Genomic DNA, 21,916 nt, shown 5'->3' on the forward strand with positions numbered 1-21,916 from the left:
AGGAGACACGGGTCTGAAAATGTGCGATATAAAATAAATGCAGGTTTGCCTTCCATACGTGGTGGATTTGTCACGTTTCTTCGCTTCGTGAAACAGACACTTTTGCAGGAACGGCTTCTTGCATACGCCTGGGGTCTTGCTCTAGCTTAACAAAAAATATATTTCTTTAGCATAATCGAGGGTTACTTATTCCTGCCAAACAAGGATTATATTGCGACCATGCGGCTTTGCATGACAGTATCAATGAAGATTTATGTACAGAAATATTAATTAGGAACTCTTTTTTCGTCAACTGGATTTAACATCCATTTTAGTTATGCAGCAAATATTCAATTCGTCACCTTTTTTTACATTAATTTTCTTGCCAGGACAGCTGTTTTCATGCAAATTTTGGCTATCTTAACTACACGTAAGCTAGATATTAGCTAATATTCGTGCTGTTATATTACTATTCTCGTACCGTCTTTGTAACATTTTATGTAATAATAATAATAATAATAATAATAATAATAATAACAATAATAATAATAGGATTAATTATTTTTCATATTCAAGAGAATAGACCTATGAATTATATTAATGTATTAATTTAAACATTTTCTTGATTGTTGTCGTTAATGTTATTATCATTTTTTCTGAAACACTTGGCTCGGACACCCTCCCCCGACATATATTTCTAGATGTGTGTCTGCCGAAGGATAAATTTTATCAAGCGGTGGTGCTATCGGGTTTAGAGGCTAAAGGAAAAACAAACAAGTATGTCCGTCAAAAGCTGAAAGTAAGAAACAGCACAATATCACAAAGAAACACTTTATGAAACTTATGTCATAGAAGGAGATGTTTAACAATATTAAGAACAATAAATGCTTTCTATTTGTAATATACTAAGTAACTTATTGCAATTTTGAATAGTCTTTTGTGTTCGTACTACACATTTAATTTTTTTTTTTGTTGCTCCCAGCGGCAAGCTTAGAATTTAAAGAAAAAAGGTAGATTTTCATAGTGCACGAAAGTTCGACATTCAGAAAGAAAGAAGGTTCAGGGGAAAACATTTCAAAAGGATAGACAGTTGTATGGAAGCGAGAAAAAACACAAGGTAGATTTCATAAGATACCTAGCAATCAGTAACCAAGAAACTGCATTTTTAATATTGATGCCCTCATGATTAACGAACCTTATTTATTCTCACCACTCAATGGGTAAAATATTTGGAGCATTATCCCACTTTCCGGAAAAATATTGTGTTTCTGCTACTTTTGACTTTTGTTGGCATGATATCCCTGGTCACTTTTACGAGACGAGACGAGACAAAACGAGACGGGACGAGACGAGACGGGACAGGACAGAACCCTTCGAGACGGGACACGAGACGGGACAAACGAATATTGTCGAGACGAGACAGCATTTTCACGAGACGGGACGGGACAGACCAAAGTCTCGTCTCGTCTCGTCTCGTGGGCAACCCTAGAGGATATGCGCTTATTGTCCTGGTTCCTAAAAATATACCACGACGTCAGTTGTTTCTAATTTCACGGTTCCTCCGACTTTATTTTCTCTATTTATTATTATTTGATTGCATTTTAAAATAGGTATAATAATAAATTGTAATGCTATACAAAGGAATATATCCATGACATAAATTATGTATACAATACTTTATGTGATATTATTTCTTTTCTGGGATCCAGAACAGAGGACATGAACCTCGTGAGTGACATTACATTACATGTACACATTTTTTTTTTAACCAATTGTGAATAGTGTGAATATAACATTTTCCATTATTGTACTGTTTCTGATTTCGACTCTTATGTTTACATGGTAGGACAGTATTAACAATATTAATAATAATATTTTTAACAACATTATCAATAACATCTTCAATAACATTCTCAATAACGTTTCCTGGGCAGTGAGACAGGCATGCATACTCTCGGAGTCGCAGTGGATTCCGTTCCGGCATTCCAGAGCGGTTTGATATACAAGATTATTTTCTTCATGAAACTCCCAGAACCCAACTCACAAGTCCTGAACACCAGTCTGGCATACCAGAGCAGGGAGCCCCAAAGAAGGCCGCATCCTGCGCCCACACTGATTGCTAATCATTCAGTAAGGAAGAAGAGATAAAATAAAATTTGGAATGTGAGATTTGTATTTGATGCTAGAAGTGTAATATTTTCGTGCTATGTTTCTCAACTGAGTACTGAAGCAGACAAATATAAGCTCGCTCTTAGCCTCTTTGTGAACTCCAACTTTGTTGCTGTCTTGGCCAGTATACCAATCAATGTATTTGACATTCTCTATATTACATTTACCATGAAAGAGGTAATAAATACTTTTAATCTTAAAAATGTTCAATATTTACTATCATCAATCTATTTTTTTTTACTTCATACGTCCTTGTTTGATTTATTCTGAGGAACTATATTCTTGTGCGCAAGATTCGGAAACGCGGCTAGGCTGGGCTCGTTGCCAACCCCTCAGTATTAACAGGTTCGATTTTTTAATAAATTAAATTTAAAACCCTAATATACGTCTTGAATCTCAACAAATATTAATATCAGAAATAATATTTCTCTCACAAAACACACTTCTGGAATGTCCTAAACTAATGAAACTCTTTCTTAACTACTCTCTCCGAAGGCATGCAGTGACAAACAAAAGTTGCAGGGTTGCAATGCTGATAATACGTCACTGTAAAGTAAGCATGACAAGGAGTTTAGTTGCTTCACAGAAATGGTATTCCTATTTTATGCGGGATTTAGCTTTTTTATACCAATTCAATGTGACAACACTGGCTGATCCGGGTGGTCTGAACGGCAACAGGGCCCCTTAACAGGCATATGAATAACCCCATAGCACACTATGCCCCAAAGTTCTTCCCCGCTCTTTCCTTGCATTGGCGTCCTCTTCTCCCTTGTTGCCTCTTCAGGGTAACGGAACGGCCTCCCTCTTCGAATCTGTCGACTGCAGAGAAAATGTCCTAGGCAATATCTACTCGACGGCAACGGTGTTCATAAACATATTTAACAATGTTGTCATTTTATTGAAACAACTTTTTAATACTTTACATTTTGCTGTTACCTGCGGTAACGCCTCTCCTAATGACTAATCGTGACCATGCTAATGACTAGAGACCGGATGTTAGGTAAAATACCTATTCTTTCCTGTTAGAGATATGATTAAAACGAATGTTGCGAAGGCCAAGGGGGAGGGATTAGCTTCATTTAAAGGCAATTTAATTTTGCTTATTTTGCCTATTTCATACGATATTGCCTATATTATTTCATAAACGCCAGATATTGCCTATTTTAGGCATTTTCTTTAAACTTTTCCCCGCTATGCTGCACATAACATGTCTCGCACGTGCTCTCCATCGAGTTGCAGAGGAAATTCGTGTTTCATTTCCCGAAGTTGACTCTTTAATTTCCAATGCTAAGAAAATATTCCTCAAAGCACCATCCCGGGTTCTTTTGTTTAAAGAAACAGCCCCTGAACTTGCTTTGCCTCCACAGCCAGCCAATATTAACTAGATGGGGTACTTGGTTATCTGCTGCAGTATATTACGCGACCAACTATCAGAAGGTGAGTGAAGTAATCTGAAGATGATGCAATATCAATTCGCGTAACACAGCGTCTTTTGAACAATTCTGTTGTGCGAAACGACTTAGGATTCATCACCACCCATTTTTCAAATTTGCCAGACACAATAACTTTACTGGAAGAGAGAAGTGAAACACTGTTAAATTCTATGGACCGTTTTCATTCTGCAGTTGACCAAATTTATGCTGTACCAGGTGCTAAAGGTCAGGATCTTCGTGAGAAATGTCAGCGAGTTATTGCAGCTAATAAGGACTTGGACAAATTTAGGGCAATTCAACAAGTTCTGAAAGGTGAAAATATACAAACTGAGTTAGATCCACATGTTCTCGCGTGCTTTAAGTATGCTCCGGTAACATCTGTGGAGGTTGAAAGATCTTTTTCAATTCTAAAAAATGTGTTGTCCGATCGCAGATATAACTTATCGGTTGGTCACCTGAAGAAATACCTTGTTGTGATGTGCAACCACAATTAGTGCTTCTTATTCAGAGACTGCCAAACCGTACAGTACAAACTTGAAATGCATTTAAACAGGTTCTTAGTTCGAACTGCTGTGTGGAATATATAGTGTAAATTTTTTAACTGAAATAACCCTGTGTACAGTGACAAAGTGTATATTTAAATAATTTGCGTACTGGTTGGAAGTAGCCAACAATTTATTTTGTCAGACTATTGTGTGTAGCCATTATACAATGGAAAATTTTGGGCTGATGTGACTCCTGTTTGCAGTGATTTATTAAAAAAACTCAATATGCAGAATATACTTGGTGCAGAGTCTGAAGAAGACCTTTCTAGAAGGTTGAAACGTTACGTTTAGTTTATGTTTTATAATAAAATAAATTTCTGCCTTGGTCATCATATTGAGTTTTTCATATCATGGAAACAAGGGTTAATGGTGTTATGATTTATTAAGTACAATATTGGACTGCTGTCTCTAATGATGAACTCCTGGTTTATTTTTAGCAACTATAAAGAATGTACAGGTATGTTTCTATATTTTTTAAACACCTATTTCTTTTCGTATGTCTATCTTCATTATTTTGAGTTAAATTTCATTGCCTATTTATTGCCTATTTGTATTTTAATGTATATTTTACTGCCTACTTTGAAAATTATAAGTGCTTATTTGCCTGCCTATTTTATATGTTTTTAGTGCCTAAACGTCCGGTCTCTACTAATGACGAACAATACATTTTATTTTTCTCTGTAGGATGTTGGGTTGCTTTTGAATCTTGCAATTAGTACATGACTTTGACTTATGACTTTGTGCACCCTTAGAAACAATCGCAAACATTACGTAGGACATATTGGGTTCAGGTACCTTAAATATCGTCCCTACAGATTTTGGTCGTGTCCGAAAGGTGCAAGACCGTACTTGAAGCGAGCATCCTCCGAGTATGGTCTTGGAGTGCGGTCTTGGAGTGGACTGGAAGTGTTGTCTTTCGAATTGCACTTCGACTGCAGCGCCAAATACGATCAGGAGATAAAACTGAGTACTCGTTGTTTTCTTCGCCATTTAAACACTTGCTTTTCACAATATAAATCACACAGCGTTTTCAAATGCTCGTACACATACATTTCCACACATTAGAAGAACTAGGGTGATCCATAAAGAACGCCGGATTTGAAGTTACTATAAATGAAATTTATTTATGAAAAAAAGCACAAAACACATACTATTTTCTTCAGGAGATATCAAGGTTTAAACATGGAAAACAATATCGGGCATATGACCCTCCCCCCTACTATCCCTACACGCAATCACTCGGTCCATGAAATTCACCATGGCCCGATCACACATTTCCCCATCAAGTGTGTTGAGGACATGTCGAATTTCTTGCTTAAGTCCTAACAAATTTTGGGGTTTGTTCTGGTAAACTTGTGACTTGGTGTACCCCTACAAAAAAAGTCACCTGGTGTCAAGTCACAAGATCGAGGTGGGAAGGTTTGGTCTCCTCGCAACGAGATTATTCTGTCCGGGAACTTCTCACGCAGCAGATTGATTGTTTCTCCTGAAGTGTGGCCTTGTTGGAACCATACATTTTCGATGTTCACTTGATGCAAACGAGGCCAAAGAAAATCAGTTAGCATTGCACGGAAACGAATTCCATTCACTGTCAGAGCATTTCCCTCTTCGTCTTCAAAAATGCAAGGACCCATCAACCCCCCACTCCAAATCCCACACCAAATCGTAACTCTCTGAGGATGAATTTCTTTTCCTGCACTCTTGGGATCTCAGATCCCCATATTCGGCAATTCTGCTTGTTTACGAACCCGTTTAAATGAAAATGAGCTTCATCGCTGAAAATGATGAGCTTTGCGAAACCCTCGTTCTCTCGTTCCCTTTCAAGGATCCAGTCAACAAATTGCCGTCGTTTTCCATGATCCGCTGGTTTCAGTTCCGCGTTAACTGCACTTTGTACGCGTGCAAGTGCAGATCTTTCGTCAAGATTCTTTGCATTGCTGTTGGCGCCATATGCAGTTCTTGAGCACGACGGCGATACGATTTTGCAGGACTCACAGCAACAGAATCAAGCACAACATCAACGTTTGCTTGACTCTGGCGACTTCGAGGGTTTTTGATGTCTTGTGTTGATCCAGTTTCTTCAAATTTCGTGATCAACCTAAGAACAGTTGATTCGTTCGGTGCATGAAGATGATCAAGTATCGTACGGAGTTTCCGAACAGTCACCGCGAAAATTTCACCATTCTTGTAGTGCATTTTGACAATCAAAACTCGCTGTTCCTTACTGTACCTTTCCATGGCGTTAACAACTCACACAAACAGTAGAACAACTGAAATGCTTCTCAACACAAAACCTCAATGATAACTGATAACAACAATCGCATAAACAATGCTGCCAACCAAACAAAAAAAATATGGCGTCCATTTCAAATCCGGCGTTCTTTATGGGTCACCCTTATAACCAACAACTTGCTGCCCAATAACGTATATCTACCTGTGCTGCTCGCTTTCTACCTCCGTGATTTTGAACAAATGAACAACGAGTGTGGAAACCACGTGACCTGGTCACCAACCAACCATCTGTACTGCACGCTGTGTACTTGCGTCCTTCTGTTCTTGGCGCTTTCGAACTGAACTAGGTGACGTCACTTCCGACAAGACCATACTTCAAAGTCTGCACTTTGTACCTTTCGGACAGAGGCATAACGTGGGGTCCGAACTTAGAACGTTTGGCTTCGTAGCACGTTACGCTACCCACCCCGCCACGGAGGCAGGCTAGTTTGCTTTGTTAAGTCGCATATCGAAGGGCAGACCTCGTGCTGCACTTCCAGGGACCCCGGGTTCGAATCCCGCTCTGGGCACGGGCGTTCTTTGCGAGTGTCTCATCGATGTAATCATCATTCATACTCACGATTAATCTACAGAGGTTGTAAAGCAATGTAAAACAACCAAAAACCTTATTTTTCTAGTTTGTTTCGGTTATTTTACACCGCTTAGCACAATAACAATATAGTTACTAATGTTAGTAGCAGATGGCGCCAAGCGAAGACGAAAGAAAAGTCACAAACATTATTGATGTTTGATGTGGAAATACGACATGATAGTTTAAATAAAATAAGATATAACAGCTGTAAAAAGATGCAGTCATGTAAGCAATAAATAAAGGCGAGAATTGGAGAAAAGAAACAAACTGATACCAGATACTACAGAAGATTCAATCAGAAATGTCAAGAACCCCAGAACTAGTTTTATTCTTTGCGTTCGTTCGTATTTTTTTATATTTAAAGATGGTGGGTGCACCGTGAAAGGTGGCAACCTGTAGACTGGCAACGATTCTCGACCATGACGTTTAAATGAGTGGAAGATATTCATCAACACTATTTAAGTTCTCTTTACCATCAAGAAGGGACTACTTTTAATATGAAATTCCTAGAAATCCTTAAATCGCCAATATCTCAAATACGAAAGGAGATATCGCAAACAGAACGGAATTGTAGGAAGGCTTCAAAGTGACCCTAGGATCACTTTGGTCCATCCTCCAAAATTTTATCGGTCCTAACTCCCGAACGGCTGCAGGGTGCATATTTCACATGGTGTTATGCCTCAGAAGCTGACGTCCGTGGCTAACACAGCGCGCTACGAACCCAGGGGCCCCGGGTTCATATCCCCGGCCTGGGCATGGGTGTTCATCGTGAGTCTCCATCATCACTCATCCTCATCTTCGCAATTAGTCAAAAGTGGCAGAAAAGCGAAATAAAATAAACCAAATCAATCAATCATTATGGCTCAGAAGCCGGCAAAATGAAAACAAAATTCATACCGGAATAAGAATAACAGGAATTAACATGAGCGTGTTCACTTTAATGCTTAACTTTCTCGCAGTTGTTTCAAGATAACCGGCTTTAATGACATTTCTAAACTCGCCACTGAAAGATCTCCCATCCACAGCGTGTATGAACACCATCTACAACAATAACATTCAAACAGCAAGTTATGTTACTTGGATAGAATGCATTTACTGGAACAATTTACAGCGTCGTGCAAAAGCACTGCTACGTCCAATCATGACAGTTTATCTGTTCCCTCGTTCAGTAGGCATTTTCCACTGCATTCAGTGCGTCCAAAACTACTGGATTTGGTTTACAATCGTCGTACCAGTTTATATCAGAGATCTTGCACCGGAACACCTTCTCTCCGTTCACCTCCAGGTCGACGCGGTCCCTGTGGATGGACGGCACGAGGTAGAGGCTGTGGCCTGCTCCCAACATCTTATCTGAAGGCAGAAGCAGTACAAGGAAAATTAACACTCAGTTCCATGCTTACGTAAGTAAATTCAACTCCGAACCGTGAATAAAGAATATGAAATTAGATCCACAATTCGGACTACACTTTAAACAGTAGAGCTTAAAGTGGGATTAAAATTTTGTAACATTCCAAATATAATATATTCAATTAAGGAATATTACTCGTACCTTATGGTACGTCTATAGAGTTATTTCGGAGAAAATAAACTCTCCACCGCAAAATACGATAACGCTACGGCATTTCGATGGTGTTGCCATCTGTCGTAGATAAGCTAAACTATACTCTCCTCCCCCCTTCCCCTTTTTTTCTTGCACGATACCCGATCGTCAGTAACACAGTTCGCATCCGGTCTTCGAAACAGCCACATACAGTCGACTGGCAGCGGAACAGGATCGCCTTGCCTGCACGCAATTCCTTCGCCCACGTATTGCAATGGTGAGATGGGAATACAACTTTGGAAGCCACGATTTCTAGACTCGTGAAGAGGCGCACGAATGCAGTTACGTGATCCAGACCATGTGCTTGCGGTTGTGATAAGGACCATCAGAAGGATTGCATTAAGGTATAGTGGACGTTTATAGATTTCGATCCTGTTACCGACTTGCCCTTTTTGAACTATACAATTACCCTCCCTTTTTGTGTGATTATTCAGCGAGCTGTTTGTTTCGGAGTTCTTCTCCAACACATTACCCCCCCCCCCCCCTTTTTTGACTCTTGGATACAAATTAACGTGCCGAGTATATTGGTACAGTGCTTCGGATACTGAACTCTAATAATTTATGCACGCCTTTTTTTGGAACTGATAATAATGCCAAGTCAAAGTACGCCCAACAAGAAGCGTTAGGCATTTCTACTCCAATATTTCGTATAAAAGTCCAATCCCAAAGAAAGAGCGATTAGCTGACTATTCTCATGCTTTTTGGAGACTGAATAATCGATTGTGACACAAGAAAATAAATTTGTTTTTCTTTACGCAAGGAATTGCTGTATAGATCCTGTTGAAAGATAGGAAGCGACGTTTTAAATCGCGTTCGTCAAATTACACTGCTCATTTTTTTGTAATTCTTCCCCTTTTCCCTCTTTAATAAGTCATATCCCCCGAACACCTTAAGCAGTAGCCTCAAAGCCATGCACAATATATACATATATATGTAATGTACATATGCGTGATTGTACGTAGTTGTTAAGGACTCATTGTTATTGAAGAACACCTCCGTAGATTGTTATGGGCATTGTGTTGCCTTTTGTTAAGTAGTACAGTTACGGGAACGTAGATTTATAATTGGACGTGTTCCTGGTACTCGTTTTGTAAAGAATAGTTTTTCCCTCTTAGAAAGAGAGGTTGAGGGTCATGTAATAATATTTAACTTTTCACGTTGTTAATGAGAAATCAAGATATATAAAACTGTTGAAATAAAAGGAGGTTAAAATTGAAGTATTTTTTCCTTTATCTTTTCTTGCTTGCTTCTCACCATTGGAGTTAAATTGAGCACATTGAAAGAATGCAATATATACCATATATGTTTTTTTTTTTTTTTTAATAAGAACAAGGATACAGTCCTTGAATGGTTAAAGTCGGGTACACCTTTTTGACTGTTCTCCCCCCCTTTTTTTCTTCTTTTGGAGATTACAGTGAATATTAAATTATGCATGCCTGATTAATCAATTAGTATTAAGAGTGTTATTGTGATTAAGTTTTTTTTTGTGTGTGTCGTCATTTATTACAGGAAAATTTCCGTTGACAGCATAAATAAGCAAAGTAGTAATTGGAACGGAATCTTCGTGATTTTTGACCGTTCCTCGGATTCCTGCGTTTAGCGGAACATGACGTTGCCTTTCTGTTGGTGATTTACGTGTTTGGAACATATTTACCCAACGGAAACGTGGCGTCGGAAGGTGTTTGTGACCCTTGCATGGAGCGGGCGCTAACGAGGGTATATTTACCACGCGCTTCCATTAACTTATAAATCAACTTACCGGGTTAGTTAGTTGCCTTAGCCAGGCAAGCGTCACAAATGTAAAACAAACTTGGAAACGTTTTCGTATAGTCCGCGCGTTTACTTCGTAAACGTCCTAGAACTGAAGGCAGCCGCCGCCACGAACGTGCGTGGTGATAAATAGCGGGCGACTTGTTTTCGTCCAATCACATTCAACCAATGGGCGCAGCTGTCATTCTGCTCGTTTACTCCACGTGGAGTCTCAGTCACATGACTGCGGATACGCTGTTGCCGTACTTTGCAACTTCAATGTGGAGACCGTGGGAAGGTGCTTATGTGCGGAGGGACAAGGTGGCGTAGAGTAGATGTGTGGCAACACTGTGCTCTGATAGTGATTGTTGCAGATGGTGGGCGTGCTCCGTGGACTCCAAAGCCAGCCGGTCGTTAACGAAGCTAGCACGTCGACTATACGTTGTGTTTGGAAGCATTGCCGCCAGCAGGATTTTTTCTCAGGGGGCAGAGTAAGATTTCATATCTTTCCCTTCAGTCATAGAAATTTATATTTCGTTGTTATTATTGTTGTTGTTCTTATTATTTTACAAATCATGCATACATAAAACACATGTAATTCTTCTTACATTTATTTTATTACAATTAATGATCATTCATTGTATGTAATTTGCAAGTTTCCAGCAGAAAGTAACTTCAAGTAACCAGAGGCGTCTGCTGAACGCATGTGTCAATTGTGGGAAAATAATGATTACTTTCTTTCACTTCAGATCCAAGAAATGTAGCCCGACCCTGTGGCCGAGTGGTTAGCACATCGCGCTGCAACGCCAAGGGTCCCGGGTTCGAATCCCGGTCGGGCTTGGTTGTTTGTGAATGTCGATTCATCAATTTCATCATTTCATCACTCATCCCCATCTTCGCAAATTAGCCAAGAGGCACAAAACGCGAAGTAAAATAAACTAAATCAATCAATCAAACCAAGAAATGTAATATAGAAAGAATTACTCTTGGATCTGAAGTGAAATAAAGTAATCATTCTTTTCCCACAATTGACGCATGCACCGCATGCGTTCAGCAGACGCCTCTGCAAGTAACACAGTTACTTTTAAAGTAGTAGTTACTTTTTAAAAGCAGTATCTGTAATTGTAACTCATTACTTTTAAAAAGTAACTTTCCGAACACTGACTATATTGTTAGATATTTTAAATTTGTACCTATACCCTGTCCCATCTATCTCTAGAGCAAGCAAACGAAAAGAAGTCTCTGCGCAAGTAGTGACGCTAGATGGCTCCACCAATGAACACGCGAGAGGGAACTCGACTGCATGGAGGGGGGAAAGCAACTGCAGTTACCAGCCTTCGCAGCAGCGTGTACTGCTTCGCTCTGCCAACTAGATTTCCTCCCCTTCTCTGAAGCTTTGCGTGGCATTGCTCCAGATATAACTGCGACGGTGTACAGAACAAAATTAGCGTTCTAATGAGGCATCAAACTGTAGGAGGGGACAGGGAATCTATAAAAGTTTGTGAAGCGATACGCTATATTTGTTGCCAATGCTATCTATTTTTAGACTAGACATGACACCTAAACTTACCGATTTTTGTGGCGGAGTGGTCAGCGTAACGCGCTACATCCAGAGGTGCAAGGTACGAACCCTGTGTTTGTACCACCGTCCAGATCACCATCCATCTTCAACGCCACGATTAACTCAAGGGGCAGAACAGTAACATACAATAAGAGAAACAGAAAGGTTGAAGGAGGCCGAGACAGGTTCTTATAAATTGAGACAAGACCTCAAACGAGACAGTTGGGCTGGTGTCGAGACGAGGCAAGATGAAAATTGTTGGACACTTGGTCTCCCCTCGAGTTGTAAACGCCTGTCGGAGTCTCGAGTCTAGAAAAATACTTGTATATAGCATACGCAACACAAACTGTGTGTCACGGCACAAGCACACACACACACAACACAACGTGCCCTCAAAACACGAAATTCTATTTTATGAGTATGTATGCAACCACGCGACACAGCCTCACGATCACCACAATCATCAACAAAATAGACTTACTGCTCTACAATAATTTTGCTGTTTGAAAACTTAATGGATTTGACACGGGACACCACAAGAACTACTGTATACAGACCCTTCCTTTGGAGCCTCCCAGATGGCGCAGTGGTAGCGTCATTGCCTTGTAATCAAGAGGTTTCGGGTTCGAACCCGGTGAAGGTACATAGTGGTTCGGATCCCACTTTAAACTGTAGGTCCGGTCCCGATTAGCCTTACTGTGCATACAGTGGACTTAAAACACCAAATCAATCAATCAACAGACCCTTCCTCTAGTAGCAGGGAAGGCAATGACATGAAGTACGGAATAGAAGAGGGAACTGAACCCAAGGTCCATTTCCTGCATTCACGTATACAAAGTTATCTTGCTAACGTGCGTGAACTAACCAGGAAATCAGTCACACAGAGCGCCGGTTTCAGGGTCTTTGGAATACAACAGAGCTTCGTGGTCACATCCTACACCCTCGACTTCGGCCACATTTAAAATATTTTCGTCAAAATATAAGTTTCTTCTAAGAAAAGGGTGTTTCATAATAGCGCGGAAGGTAATTTTTTCACATCTACGTGCTACAAAACTTACGTTTTTGTAATATTAAAATTCCTAGCGTACGTAACGTCAACACGGTTTGTGAGGGCTTCCATCATGGATAAATTGCGACTTGTTAGGAAGGGAAGGGTAGTATTCTGTGGAAATGCACAACAAAGACATTTAACATACGACTTAACTTCGACCCGCAATTCAGTGCTTGGCCTTGTGATAAAGAGGTAAGTTAACTTCTGAGGTTTAATTTTTTGGTAAAAATAGTGTTCGGCAGGTGGCTGGGGCCAGTTTCTAACATGCCTTCCAAAGGGACTCTTAATAGAAAATGGCGGGGCCGCGATAGCGGTAGAAGGCGGTAGGTTAAATTCCCCGGGGCGGAGCCTGGAATCGGCGGAAAATTTGGAGCCAGCAATTTTTATGAAATTCTTAGGGGATAGCCCTGAAAACCCGACTTTTACATATATCCATCGGTACGGGTGCAACGAAACTAACATGGCCGCAAGTAGAGTACGAGTGCTACGAAACTAACATGGCCGAAAGTACAGTTCTACCTCGCAACTTCAAACGGCTACATCTCAAATTTAAACGACTGTACAGTCGTAAATACTTGTTTCCGCGCTCCAAAATCTTGTTCTTCAGAATTTGCAACACACAATCTTCATTAAAAAAAAAATCCTTGCGAAATCGAGGGTGTAGGATGTGACCACGGACCCTACAACAGTGCTGTTGGACGTTGGTATATGAGGAATCATGAGGGCCTCCCTGATGGCGTAGTGGCAATGTTGTCGCCTTGTAAGCAAGGGGTTCCGGGATCGAAAACCGGCGGACGTGCATAGTGGTTCGGATTCAATTTTAAAGTGTAGGTACAGTCCTGGTTAGCCTGTCTGTGTATAAAGTGGTCTTAAAAGAGAAAAAACTCAAACGAGAGGAAATCTGTTTTTTGGAGCTTCCAGGGGAAAAGGCAGAAACGGGCATGAGTTAAACATGTTTCACCAATGACATTTCGAATCTATTGTGAAAATTCCCGTTGTTTTGGAAGAAAAATCTAGCTGCTAAAGTATGTAAAGTCCGCCCGGTCAAAGAATGGACTTGAGGAAACCCAAACTTTCCGCCTCCGGTTCAAGGGGGGAAAGCGGTGTTGCTACCGATTGCTACACGCCTGATTTTTGTCCAGTTGCACACGACACCTCTTCCTGTCAACATGCCCCCTTCGCTTGCATTTCAGGGACAGGCGTGGAATCGGAGACCCATTCGCTTGCTACGTGGCGGCAACCATTAGGCTTCGCCGTGCTGGCTTTGATGAGGGCGCCACCTGTTCCGAAAACGACCCAAAACGAAATATTTGGCAACACAGACTACCACGAGAATTCCCCCTCACCACGGCAACTGGACAAAGCCGATTCGTTCAGCTGTTCATGTGACCCTCCATGGCTTTCGACAGAGAAGAAAAAAATAAAATTTCCAACGCCGTTCTTTTGCCGGAACCACTGCAAATATCAATATTTGGAATTTATTTTTACAATTTGTGCAAAAAATCTGAATTGATGGGGAAAATGGATTGCATATTCGTAATAAGCACCTTCAAATTATGTTAAATTCCTATCATTTCCAAAACTGCACTCAACAAGTTACATTTTGTAGAGCAGTCAATTGGATAGATGTCTGCTTGGTATGGCTGAAGAAGCCGCAGAGTAAAGTACATTTAGTTTACATAAAGTTTTTCAATATGTACCGAAGTATCGTTCTCGGCTGGACTTTACAGAGGTCTAGCTCGTTCCTGGTACCATCCCTACGAGACAGGAAATTTCAACTTGATACGTGATTAAAAACTAGGCATATCTCCTCAAAAACAAGAGGCAGAGAATGCTCTAGTCCAGAGGCGTTAAACACGTTCAATTTCAAATTAATAAGGGAAAACAAGCACACAAACTATTTTTGAAAGAGAGAAAATGCTTCATAAATGCATTCCAAATATAATTCTTTTCTTACATTAACATGTATAACTTTCATGCACGATATATGTTTCACATATATGCAACATAGAAATTTAGAATGCATTACAGAGAAGAAGAAGAAGCGAGCAAGAAAATTTTTGGATCCAATTTTTTTGCAGGCTGTAATCAATATTGATTTAATAGGGCGCAAATAATTTCACGAGACGCCAATGCATTCTCTTCTTACAACTTTTGTACCTCCCCGATGGTGTAATAGTAACATCGTCACCTTGTAATGAAGGGTGGAGGCACATGGCACAGTGGTTCGGATCCCACTTTAAATTGTAAGTCCAGTCCCGATTAGCCTTTCAGTGCGTAAAGTGGACTTAAAACCAAAAATCAATCTTACAACTTATTTTCATTCAGATCGTTCGGCGCCCAGAGCCGTCTCCCGCCGCCCCCTTGCTACGGTTCTGAACTTGATAAGACTAAGAAAAGCAGGATTGCGAGCGGAGCGGGCAAGAAAATATTACGAAAAGTATTTTTATTTGCATAAAATTTGAAGTTGCGGGCGGCAATTGGCCCCTCCAGGTACACTTGGCCGTCAATGTTTGCCCCCCTTGACCCCCATGAACTCATTTCAGTCCAAGCTTGGGGCGGGCGATGCCCCCCCCCCCCTCGTGGTTGCGTCACTGCTCTAGTCTTGAGATCACCCCTAATTTATTGGAACTCGAAGAATGCATTGCAACCAGTGGAGGATTAACGAACTAGAGTCACGAGGGCGGGTGATCGCCCTATGCTTAGGCACGCCCTCAGAAGTGATCAAAGAGGACTGATGATTCATAATTAGTTCTAGACATCAAGGAGTGTGTGATAGCTTCATTTTAAAGCTGGAATAAGTTTTTGTTTTAAGTCCACTTTAGGCACATACGAGGGTTAAGTCATAAGTCATGGCAACTATTTTTTTTTCTCGCGAACAGGGGACAACACGAAAAATCTAAGATATTCGTACATTTGAAAGTGTATGGAATGAACCTTCGAATGAAGCCACCAGATGAAGTCTGAATGCAGGAGACTCTCGTAAGGAACAGGCAGAACATAGGACATTGGACAACAGTGTTTTATTATGGAATGAACATGAAGTACACAAGACTACACTGTTTAACAACCTTCCGAGTAATCAACCACGTTATCCACTGTTTGATAGGGCATGTCATGCACACCCAGTGCTTCCCGTAGCTCTGGATGGCATGAGAACTGCTATTTTAACGTACGAATGTTGCTCCTGCTTCATGACCTCCATTTTCGAACGCTGTCACTCACCAACTGAACTTGGGTGCGTGCTTATTACCTCACCTTTGTTCACATACAACATCTGGTGGCTTCTTTCAGAAGTACATTCCATACACTTTCAAACTTAGATCTTAGATTGTTAGTGTTGTCCCCTGTTCGCGAGAAAAAAAAATAGTTGCCATGACTTATGACTTAACCCACGTATAGGCTACTGGACCTACAGTTTAAAGTGGTATCTGAACCTCCACCGAGTACCGAACCCAGGACCCCTTGATTACAAGGCGAGGATGTTACCACAAGGTCCATTACTAAACCAGTCTCTGCGCAAGAAGTGACTCGAGAGTAATGGAACATTGAACGTGTGAGAGGGAAAGAGATTGCAGTTACGAGCTGTTAGCAGCAGCGAGCACTACTTCACTCCTCCAACTCACTTTATCCCCTTTTATACCGTTATGTGCGGCTTTGCTCCATAGATTCCTCGGACAGAGTATAGCTGGTGCTCAAAATTCGTTTTCAGCCTTGATAATAAGTACTTTCCAACAACAAAGAAAAATTATATCCAAGAGCTCAATTACTTACCCAACAGTGTTTTTATACGGACAGGGCTATGTCGAATTATCCCTGCACTGTTATAAGGTCCATAATGCACCAACACAAGAGCGTTGACAGGCATAGCTCTCAGGAAAATACCTTTGCAATTTAATCGAAATTTTATTCACGTTTCCAAAATCATCTTTGATTTCTTCAAGATATGATATATAATGTGTGTACCCAAGACTGCAGAAGCGCGTTGATTGGTGGATAAAAATGCGTCATTTTGTGCCACACTCGCGACATCATTAACCTGATGCTTCACTTGTTTGAAAAAATTAAAAGTGCAAGGTTCTAAAGGGACAAACACAACACAATAAAAAGTCAGAATATACTAAAAGCTTCCTCACAGACTGTGGATGAATCCAGAAACATTGGATAAAACTAAAAATATTTGATAAAACTCGGTCGTCATCTCCCAACAGGGATGACAAACAATTGGGAATATTAAAAGTCTGCCTGCGGAAAGCAGGCAATAGAATGAGAATGACTTCTCGACAAGAGGGACGGGACGAGGAACGCCATGCACCTATGGGTTTTGATATTCACCTACCGATTTTTACTCTTATTGGAGGAAAATGTCTATGTGTGTGTTAAATTATTATTGTACATGTACAGTCGAGTCTTTTTAATTTGAATTTTGGATAATTGGAACTTTTTTTCGTGTCAATTTCGAGTTTGAATTCACTGTATTTGATACTACGTTTTAATATACTTATTTATTAGTTACGTATATACAATATCCTTTCCTCGAATTTCAACAATCAACCTAGAAGTGTTCAGTTTAATTGTTTCTACCCTTCCTCATTACGCTTTGGTTAACATAATGGTGCAGATAAGCAGAGTGCGAATTAACGGGGGGAGGGTTGCCCGGGATTTACCCGCAAAAGACAATGATTTTTACCCCTACCGGGGATGCTTTTATCCCCATCAATGAAAATGGAATTGGAAGGATAGAGTAGCTATACCATTTCCTAACTATCGTATCAATCTCTTCTACATTGAGATTTATAGCTAGCCTGAATTCATAACCCCTGTCGCCAGCCGTTGCTCTCTCAGGCATTCAAAGAATGTCACATCAGTAATTTACAAATCCTTCCTGGTCTATTGGAGTTAAGGTGCTGATCAGCTGGTATTTCAGGGCAACGACCAGGGAAGGAGGAAAGAGAACAAAACAGAGAGCAACGTGTGGTGTGGGGTCTTTTGCCTGGAATCGCCGAACAAGAAGGAACTGAGGAGATTGAGCCATCAAACACGTTTCGATATGAACAGCTATCAGCGGGGAATTGTATCATCAGAGACAGACAGGTATTGTTACTTCCAACCATGTTGATCTAGACTTGAAGGTATAAATCCGAAAGCTTGTGTTTTGCCATTTCCAAGTGTGTAGTTAGTACCTCTCGCCCATTACCATTAGGCTTACCTTGAAGGGCGAGTGCTCAAATGAGGAGGATGAATGATTAAGCGAGCTACATCACCCCCCTCAATGGTGAAGGTTCTTGGTTCGATCCCACGTACTCAGAGTACGTTACGTGGATGGAGGTGCTGGAATTTTCATTCATTTCAGTTTGAAATAAATGAAAACTAAGAACATAGAACCGTCATGCCATTTTTGTGCCCGATTTCGTTCATCTCAGGCGGAAACGCAAAGAAAAATAACATTTTATTTTAAATGAGGCTTCCTCATCCTCCAGATAGGTTTTCTCATTTCTAGGCAGAGAAAAGAAAGGATGAAAGTTATAATGAAAACATTAAATGAATAACAGGCTGCGCACGTATTTAAAAGTAGAGAATTTATAGAGTTACACGTGTTTTAATGCTAATATCAGAGGGGGAAAACCATTAAGCTATGATAGATGTCGAGTTCTAACTTGAGGATGAATCAGATGGAACCTATAGACCTCAAGTCAAAGTCGGTCACCCGCAAAATGTAAATGGCGGAGGAACCTGCGCCCCAGCTCCGTCGCGGTTATCCGCGTCGGGCTGGCAATTTGGTATCAGGAGCGTCCGGCATTCCGCGTGGCGGAAGGTTCGATGTCGGATTTTAGGGAGGCCCATGTCATCAAAAATGTGGCCGGCCCAGGGACGTCCGTGGACGATTCCCTATCAATCTGCTCCTGGTAGCTCTGTGGTTCACTCACGAACCCGGTACCATGGCTACGACAAATTCCCACCTGGGAAATTTTTACCATCCAGAATTTTAAATAAGGAATAAGAATAAGGCATTTAGATTTGAAGATTTCTTGCATTGACAGTGATTTTAGAATTTTTTTTACATAATCTTGAATACGAAAATTATTACAACGTTGGTTATGAGGATGCAGTAAGCTACAGTGAACAGTAAACGATTTTACCCTTAATATTTTAATTAATTAATAACGTGGATTACAAGTGGATTTTAAAGTTATTTATGAATGAGGAAAATAAATTAGTGCCACCGAGTCAGAGTCAATCAGCACTATGTGCATTTTAACGAGTCATAGCAGAGAGTATGCTTTTCTGAGTCATTTTTTTTGTTATTGTTATTATTAATAATTGAGATTCATTAAAAGATTAATTTAAATTTGGTTTAAAACTGACCGTAACTTGTAAATGATTTAGAATGCTTGAACTATGATTGCTAAGATTATTGCAAAGAGGATATTACATTTTTATACATATATAGTTTTGGGAACGAATAAGGCCCCGAGGACCACTCATTTATATTCTTAATGACTGAAGTCTCCTAGCACCTCATGAAGGGAGCTTAGATTAAGGAGATAGTCAAGTTTATACGAGATAGTCACTTGCCTTATGTTACCTTAACTTACGCATACATTGCCTGAAAATTTTAATTCATGTTAATATGAAAAGAAACAAAACGCCAATTATATTCCTCGACACGCATGTACAATGTTCGTACCGTGATTTAGGGTATAAACCGCCCGATTAATTAAAAGTTCTAGTTGAGAAGTAATAGATGTATAAATAGGCTGCAGTGACGAGAGATGTCCGTTCACAGGTAAGCAGTAGTGACGAGAATGAATCCGTACACAGATATACATATACTTATATGCTTTAAGCAAAGTTAGGCACAGCCAACTTATTTTGAATAACTAGAAGAGAATTATGAGAGCATCACATGGCGTGGACGTTTCTCACATATTAACGAGATTTTTTTGTTACTATATATATTTATATTTTTTTTTCCTGTCCGAAACATTTCGTTTGACAGTTGAATATTTATCCTTAGCACGTTGTAGCTTCGAATGTTAAAAGCTTTAAAATGCAGATTGTTTTAAAAGTTTAAATATAAATATTGCAAGTTTGCTCTAAGTTACGGCATTTATTAAAGTGAAACAGGTCTAATATTTTAAATCCACTCGCGTGACATAATAATAAGTTATAATAAAATAGCACTAATAATATTCACAATTAAAAGCAGACTTATTATTTAATAATGTGCTTTAGGCACAAAAGTTTTTTTGCAGTATGTAACAATACTAGCTCAGCGAATACATCACTAGAATTTTATAGTTACTCTTCAGAAGAAGGTATATGATTATATTAGCAAAGTTTATTTTAAGCGCCAGTTATGAGAATATTTATATTATATGAATATGTAGACGTCGACGTCAAGATTTTATTGCGCTCCACTAACAAGTATTTTCCTTCGGATATTGGATTGCAACCGATAATCCTGGAAATCCATTCTGCCATCGCAGAATGATTATGATTAAACCACAACGGTTTTAGTTTCTAACTTTGCCACAATAATATGCTAAGCATATTTTAGAATGAGTTGAGAGAATTAAAGATTCTTCAAGTTTTAGTGATGTTAGTATTTTAATGCATTTAAAGATCGCATAAATAATAATTATTATTTTATTTCAGGTAGTCAGGAGTAAATCAGACTCAATTTTTCCTTTACCTTGTACCTTAGTACAGTTCGTTTAATTTTAAGTATTTAAACATAACGTTAACACCTGAAATTAAATAAGATAAGTTTGCAGTAAAATTTAAAATAAGATAAGTTAAACAGTGCTAATAAATTTAGAGAATAAATAAATTATATTAAATAAATAAATCACGCAGATAATTTGAGCCTAGAGTCAGAAATAATTAAAAGTTGAGTTAAAATATTTATTAATTAGACTAGGCAGGCTTAAAGTACGTGTTAGCTTTGAAGAACTGTTTGTTTTGATTGCCTAAGCAACATGAAAATCATTGCGATTTTAGTTATTTTAAACGGATTTCTTCCATACGTAAAAGCTTTTAATTTTATTTATCTGTTGAACAAGTCCTTTGACTATCCTTATAATATAATTACAATTTTATTATTAACAACATTTATTATTAGTATTTTTATCATTTTCATAATCTGTTATTTTCAATGTCGCCGCAAGAAATCTATTACTTATGACCATGAGTGTACCAACGAATTACAGTTAAGCAAACTTAATAATGATCCACCGCCCATTGATCAGATTTACGACGATGTTGCACCGATTGTTGAAGTGGTACCATTTAAAACGAGTCACCCGCCAATGCCTCCTCCACTCCCTCAGTCCATTATTATTCAACCTAGGGTACAACAAGAAGTTCAAGACGTATCCGGAAATAGTTTAGTCACTAAAGACGACAATATAGATTTGCCGAAGAATATTTTATCCATTAAAGATAGAGTTCAGAAATTTGCCGTAAGCAAGGGTCCTAATTTTGTTCAAAACAGTCGCAAAATGGAAAGTGAATTGCCTATTTCACACTGTGTTCAGCCAGTTGTAAAAATTAAAGAGTCATTTGCGAATCAGTCACCAGTAAAAGTCGAGAAAGTTTCAAGTGTTACTTTAAAAGCAGAAAGTAAGCCAAATTTTCAGGTTACCGAACCTGTTGTATCTTTTACAGACCATATTTTCTACGACTTCATGTTCACCTAGAATTTTTATATTAATTACGATTTAAATTTTAAGTATAATTCATTTTTTACGTTTGATTGTACCTTATGCAAGGTTTATTAGTCATTTAGTTTGCTAACAGCTTCCCAACTGTTGTTATTACGAGCACGGAAGTGTTCTAGTAACACACTGTCGCAAGCGCGACGATATTTTTTCCCTTTCCATTCCGCCTATGATGTAATTTTCAAAAGTCCTTGACTTCCGTTTCGATTCTCGCAGCGCTTATTAGACTTTGTTCATAGTAAT

General features: G+C 39.4%; 1 protein-coding gene across 1 annotated transcript; it reads right to left on the minus strand.

Moving 5' to 3' along the window:
* Window positions 1-8,118: 8,118 nt before the first annotated feature.
* LOC145990187 (UPF0728 protein C10orf53 homolog) lies at window positions 8,119-16,872 on the minus strand. Its single transcript, XM_083125847.1, has 2 exons — window positions 16,725-16,872; window positions 8,119-8,339 (listed from the first exon to the last, which is right to left on the minus strand). The coding sequence occupies exons 1-2, from the start codon at window positions 16,816-16,818 to the stop codon at window positions 8,155-8,157; spliced, it is 279 nt and encodes a 92-aa protein (XP_082981973.1). The 5' UTR covers window positions 16,819-16,872; the 3' UTR covers window positions 8,119-8,154.
* Between the last annotated feature and the right edge of the window lie 5,044 nt (window positions 16,873-21,916).

The sequence above is a fragment of the Lepisma saccharinum genome, chromosome 7 (assembly GCF_977018435.1).
Source record: "Lepisma saccharinum chromosome 7, izLepSacc3.1, whole genome shotgun sequence".
NCBI lineage: Eukaryota > Metazoa > Arthropoda > Insecta > Zygentoma > Lepismatidae > Lepisma > Lepisma saccharinum.

Coding starts and splice junctions, on each gene's coding strand:
- LOC145990187 (XM_083125847.1), bottom strand. CDS start 16,818: ATGCCTGTCAACGCTCTTGTGTTGGTGCATTATGGACCTTATAACAGT. Junction 8,340..16,724: donor CCGTATAAAAACACTGTTGG/GTAAGTAATTGA, acceptor TTCTGCCTTCAG/ATAAGATGTTGGGAGCAGGC.